Consider the following 3,747-nt stretch of genomic DNA (forward strand, 5'->3'; position numbering starts at 1 on the left):
CCGCCAGCTGCCGCAATGATCTGAACTGCTAAAAAAAGATACTTTACCAGTTCGTTGTCTGCCTGCACGTTCAATGAACTCATTGCAATAGTATTAATTGAATTTACTGACAGTTATTTTGCCCTTAAGTTTACGTGACACTTAGTGCTCCTGCAACTGATAAACAATGCGGGATTGCGGCGGTCGGCCTCCGTCATTTGTGTAAAGCGTTCAACCTGAAATCTATCTCTTCACCATGCTGGCGAATGGAAACTAATAACATGAAAGGAATTACTTTTATGTCGCTCATACCACACAGCAGGCACAGGCGCTTCCACGCGCAGACAAGCATAATGTCCGTGTATAGACGTAGGTGACGACGAAATTTTCGTATGTCCGAGAAAATAATCTCATTTCGAGAAATCGGGTGTTATTTTACGCTGCATTATACTACAATTGAGATCAGCCTAACAAATTACTTCGTGTGTCACGCATATGTTTGTCTCTAATAGGCCGCGTCGTCCTTAAAACCTGATTTATTTCGAAGGGACGGCGCAATTTCTCTTTAACGTTTCTTAACAAAACTTGGTTATTCTGTGCCTTACTTTGTCAGCTACAATATTTTCTGTGGTGGGCGTCCTGCTTTACGGTTTTATGATTGCCAACTATGGTGGAGGACCCCTCCGTTGATCCGGCAGTAGGACGCACCGACCATTTTTTTAAGACCACACGTTCCGGCCATTTAGTTACACGATATCCAGCATCCTATAATGTTAGATTCCTCATTTCATACCTAGATAGACAGGAAAGAGGGCTCACACGGAAGAGAGAGAAGAAAAACGTTTATTAGCTGGCCAGTAAGTGAATGTGGGAGGGTCCCTTATTCCAGAAACCCTCTGGCTTGGACCGCCTGCGCTGGTCGACCAGATCCGGCTTCGAGATCTCAGCCTCCCACGCTTCACTAAGGAGGTTTGTGTCTGCATCTGTTACTGCTGCTTGTATGGCTGGGTTGCTGCCTTTGCATTGCAGCAGAAGGTGCGCTAGGGTGTCTGCCACATTACAGTGTGGGCAGATGTAGTCGTACGACGTTGGTTTTAAGTGATGCAATAGAAAGCCGTGCATAAATGAGTTGCTTTGAAGTCCTCTGTAGCCCGTGCCTTCGTCTCTTGAAAGTTTGGGATGGGGGGGAGGGCAGAACTTCCGTTCAAGCCGATAGTGTTGCAGCAAGGCGTGGTGTTAAGGGCACGTTTCGGTTTCTTCTGCTCCTATTCTTGTTTGAGAGGTGCCTCGAATTTCGTGTGGGGAAGCCGGTTGATGCAATTGCGGGCCGCGGCGTGTGCCGCTTCATTCCCCTCGAGGCCCTCGTGACCCGGAACCCAGACAATGCGGGTGTATGGGGGAAGAGTGTTGATGCGGAAGGCATGAAAAATAAAAAAAGAAAATCGATAAAGCTGAATAATTAGTGCGAAATACTATGCGGAAAAAACGTGAACAGGGCATACGTCAAATGGCGGATGACGTGTAATTATAATGGCTACAGGATCGTCCGCCACTGCATACACTAGGTGACCGTGCGGCAGGGCAGGAAGTCGTCTGGACGGCCTGTAAGGATCACTGACCGCCGCGACACGGACGTCGCGCATCGCCATCGTGTCCAGAAACGTTGTGAATGCCCGTTTCGCATGGCCCAAGTTGATCTGTATGCAGCGGACGCAGGCGGCACCCCGCAGTCCCCCTTAGCGGCAGACGAACTGCCACTACGCGAAGCCATAGTTGGTCCTGGCTCGCAGCGCGCTACTCGATCAAGCAGCAGCGGACAGGGGGACCCGGTAGGGTGACCCTCTGCTTCGAGGCCAGCGCGTCTGGACTCCGCACAATTGATTGAAGGGTCACCGAGGCGGACTGAACAAGCAGTGCCCAAATGACCCTCGGTAGCGCAGCGCATTCAAACTGCGCGCGCAGGGTCATTTCTAACCGGGCACGAGCTACGTCCATGGTCGTGCGTCGCTGAAAACGTACACGTGGCCAAGTGGAGGTCTTCGGTCACACGGTCCGAAGTCCAGCCCACCGAAATGCGCTGCTGGCTCATGATGCGTGCAAACGCGTCGGGGTCTACCTCAACAATAACTGCCGAAGTGCCCGAGCGTTCCCTGAATGACGCCCTAACTTTGCACTTCTGCGGATCGAGCTGGAGTTGGGGATTGCGCTCTCTGACGCGGTCTATAAACTCGTCGGTCGATATGTCTGGGTCGACGCCCCAAAAGCGTAGGTGGGGGTTGCGCTTGTCGGGGATTCTGATGGAGAGTGCGGCGCAAGTGATCGCATTATCGGCAATGGCCTGTCTCATGTTGGTGAGTGTGTCGCGCGAGTGAGCAAACACAGTAAGGCCATACCTCGTGTGTTGGAGTGTCAAATCGCGGATGTCGTGGGTCATCGGGTCGATGTTGGCCTTGAGAAGCCTCAAGGGGTCCCGGGCAGGTGTCGCAGAAGGAGCGATGGGGGTCACGAAGGCCCCGTGCTCGTGCATAGCCGAGGCCGGTCCCTAAGCGAGGCCGTCTGGTGTGGAAGGCGTTGCAGTAGCGGCAGCACCCGCCTGGAATGCCGCCGCGTACGTCAGGGCAGCACGAGGAATCGCAGAGCCCGGCAGGAGTCCGGCGTGAGGCCCCGCGGGGAGACCGGGTCGTGGCTGTGAAGATGCCATGGCCACAGGAGAGTAGGCGGTGTCAGGAAGTGGCTGGGTTGTCGTCCTTGCCTCGGCCAGGATGGCTCGCCTGTGGAGGTCAGCCGCCTCGCGCCGCGTCTCCAGTAGCTGGCCCTGCAATGCCATGACCGCACCGCGCTCCGAGGCTGCGTCAGCCTTCAAGTCAGAGCATAGTTGCACTAACTCGAATACGTGGGCCATGATAAAATGGCGCGCGTGAACGAGAATCCGATTGCCCATCTCAACGCAGTAGCGTGATAGCTCCTCCTCTGTCCCCCGCGCTCGCGTCTGCACCCGCGTGCCAAGGTCTGACCTCAACGCAGAAGGGACGGCAGTGGTTTGAGAAACGGACGAGATCGCGTCCTCGTCCTCGGGAGGCGTAGCGGGTATATGCCTCTGACTTCTGGTAGCTGTAGCGGGTCGGGTCTGATGGAGAGATGTATTCCTTCCTGACGATTGGGATCGACAATTTCATCCAATAAATCATTACCCGCTGCAGGAAATGCGGCGGAGGACGCGCCGGAGACATCTGCCAGGTCAGGGGAACTCGACCCGGCGGGCGAAATGGCGTTAGTTGAGCTAGGGGTGCTCATCTCCTCAGCGATGCGCGCCCATCATGGCAGCTAAGCCTAGCGTCACGACAGGTCTTAAATTAACGAGCACAGTCTCACGAGCGCTCGTGAGACTGTGCGTGAGACAGTCAAACTCCCCGCCCGACGCTGTACACGCTCGTGCAGCTGATTGGTTGAAAGATGTGCCGCCCCAGTCAATTTGACTCCCCGCCCGACACTGTACACGCTTGTCACGGATCTCCGGACAACAGTCGGCCAGAAGGAACGGATGAGGCGAGAGTGTTAGACACACCTATTTTAATTATACACCCTAAAGGAAAACACACATTATCCCTAGAACAACTAAAAACACCAGCGTTAAACAAAGCTGTCACAAAAAGAACCAGTAAAGGAAACAAGCATCTATATACAATACGGAGAGTTCTTCGCTCAAACCACTTACGGCGTTCTGTGCCGATGCACGATGAGGTGAGAAGTTGTCGGGGACACTGCAGC

At 54.0% G+C, this 3,747-nt stretch overlaps 1 protein-coding gene across 1 annotated transcript in view; it reads right to left on the reverse strand.

Annotated features, from left to right (window-relative positions):
- Window positions 1-2,506, reverse strand: part of LOC119385308 (uncharacterized) — a 25,970-nt gene extending 23,464 nt beyond the window's left edge. Inside the window, exon 1 of the mRNA XM_049413945.1 lies at window positions 1,999-2,506. Within this exon, the coding sequence (XP_049269902.1) occupies window positions 1,999-2,506 (508 nt within the window). The remainder of the gene's footprint in view (window positions 1-1,998) is intronic.
- Between the last annotated feature and the right edge of the window lie 1,241 nt (window positions 2,507-3,747).

The sequence above is a fragment of the Rhipicephalus sanguineus genome, chromosome 3 (assembly GCF_013339695.2).
Source record: "Rhipicephalus sanguineus isolate Rsan-2018 chromosome 3, BIME_Rsan_1.4, whole genome shotgun sequence".
Taxonomy (NCBI): domain Eukaryota; kingdom Metazoa; phylum Arthropoda; class Arachnida; order Ixodida; family Ixodidae; genus Rhipicephalus; species Rhipicephalus sanguineus.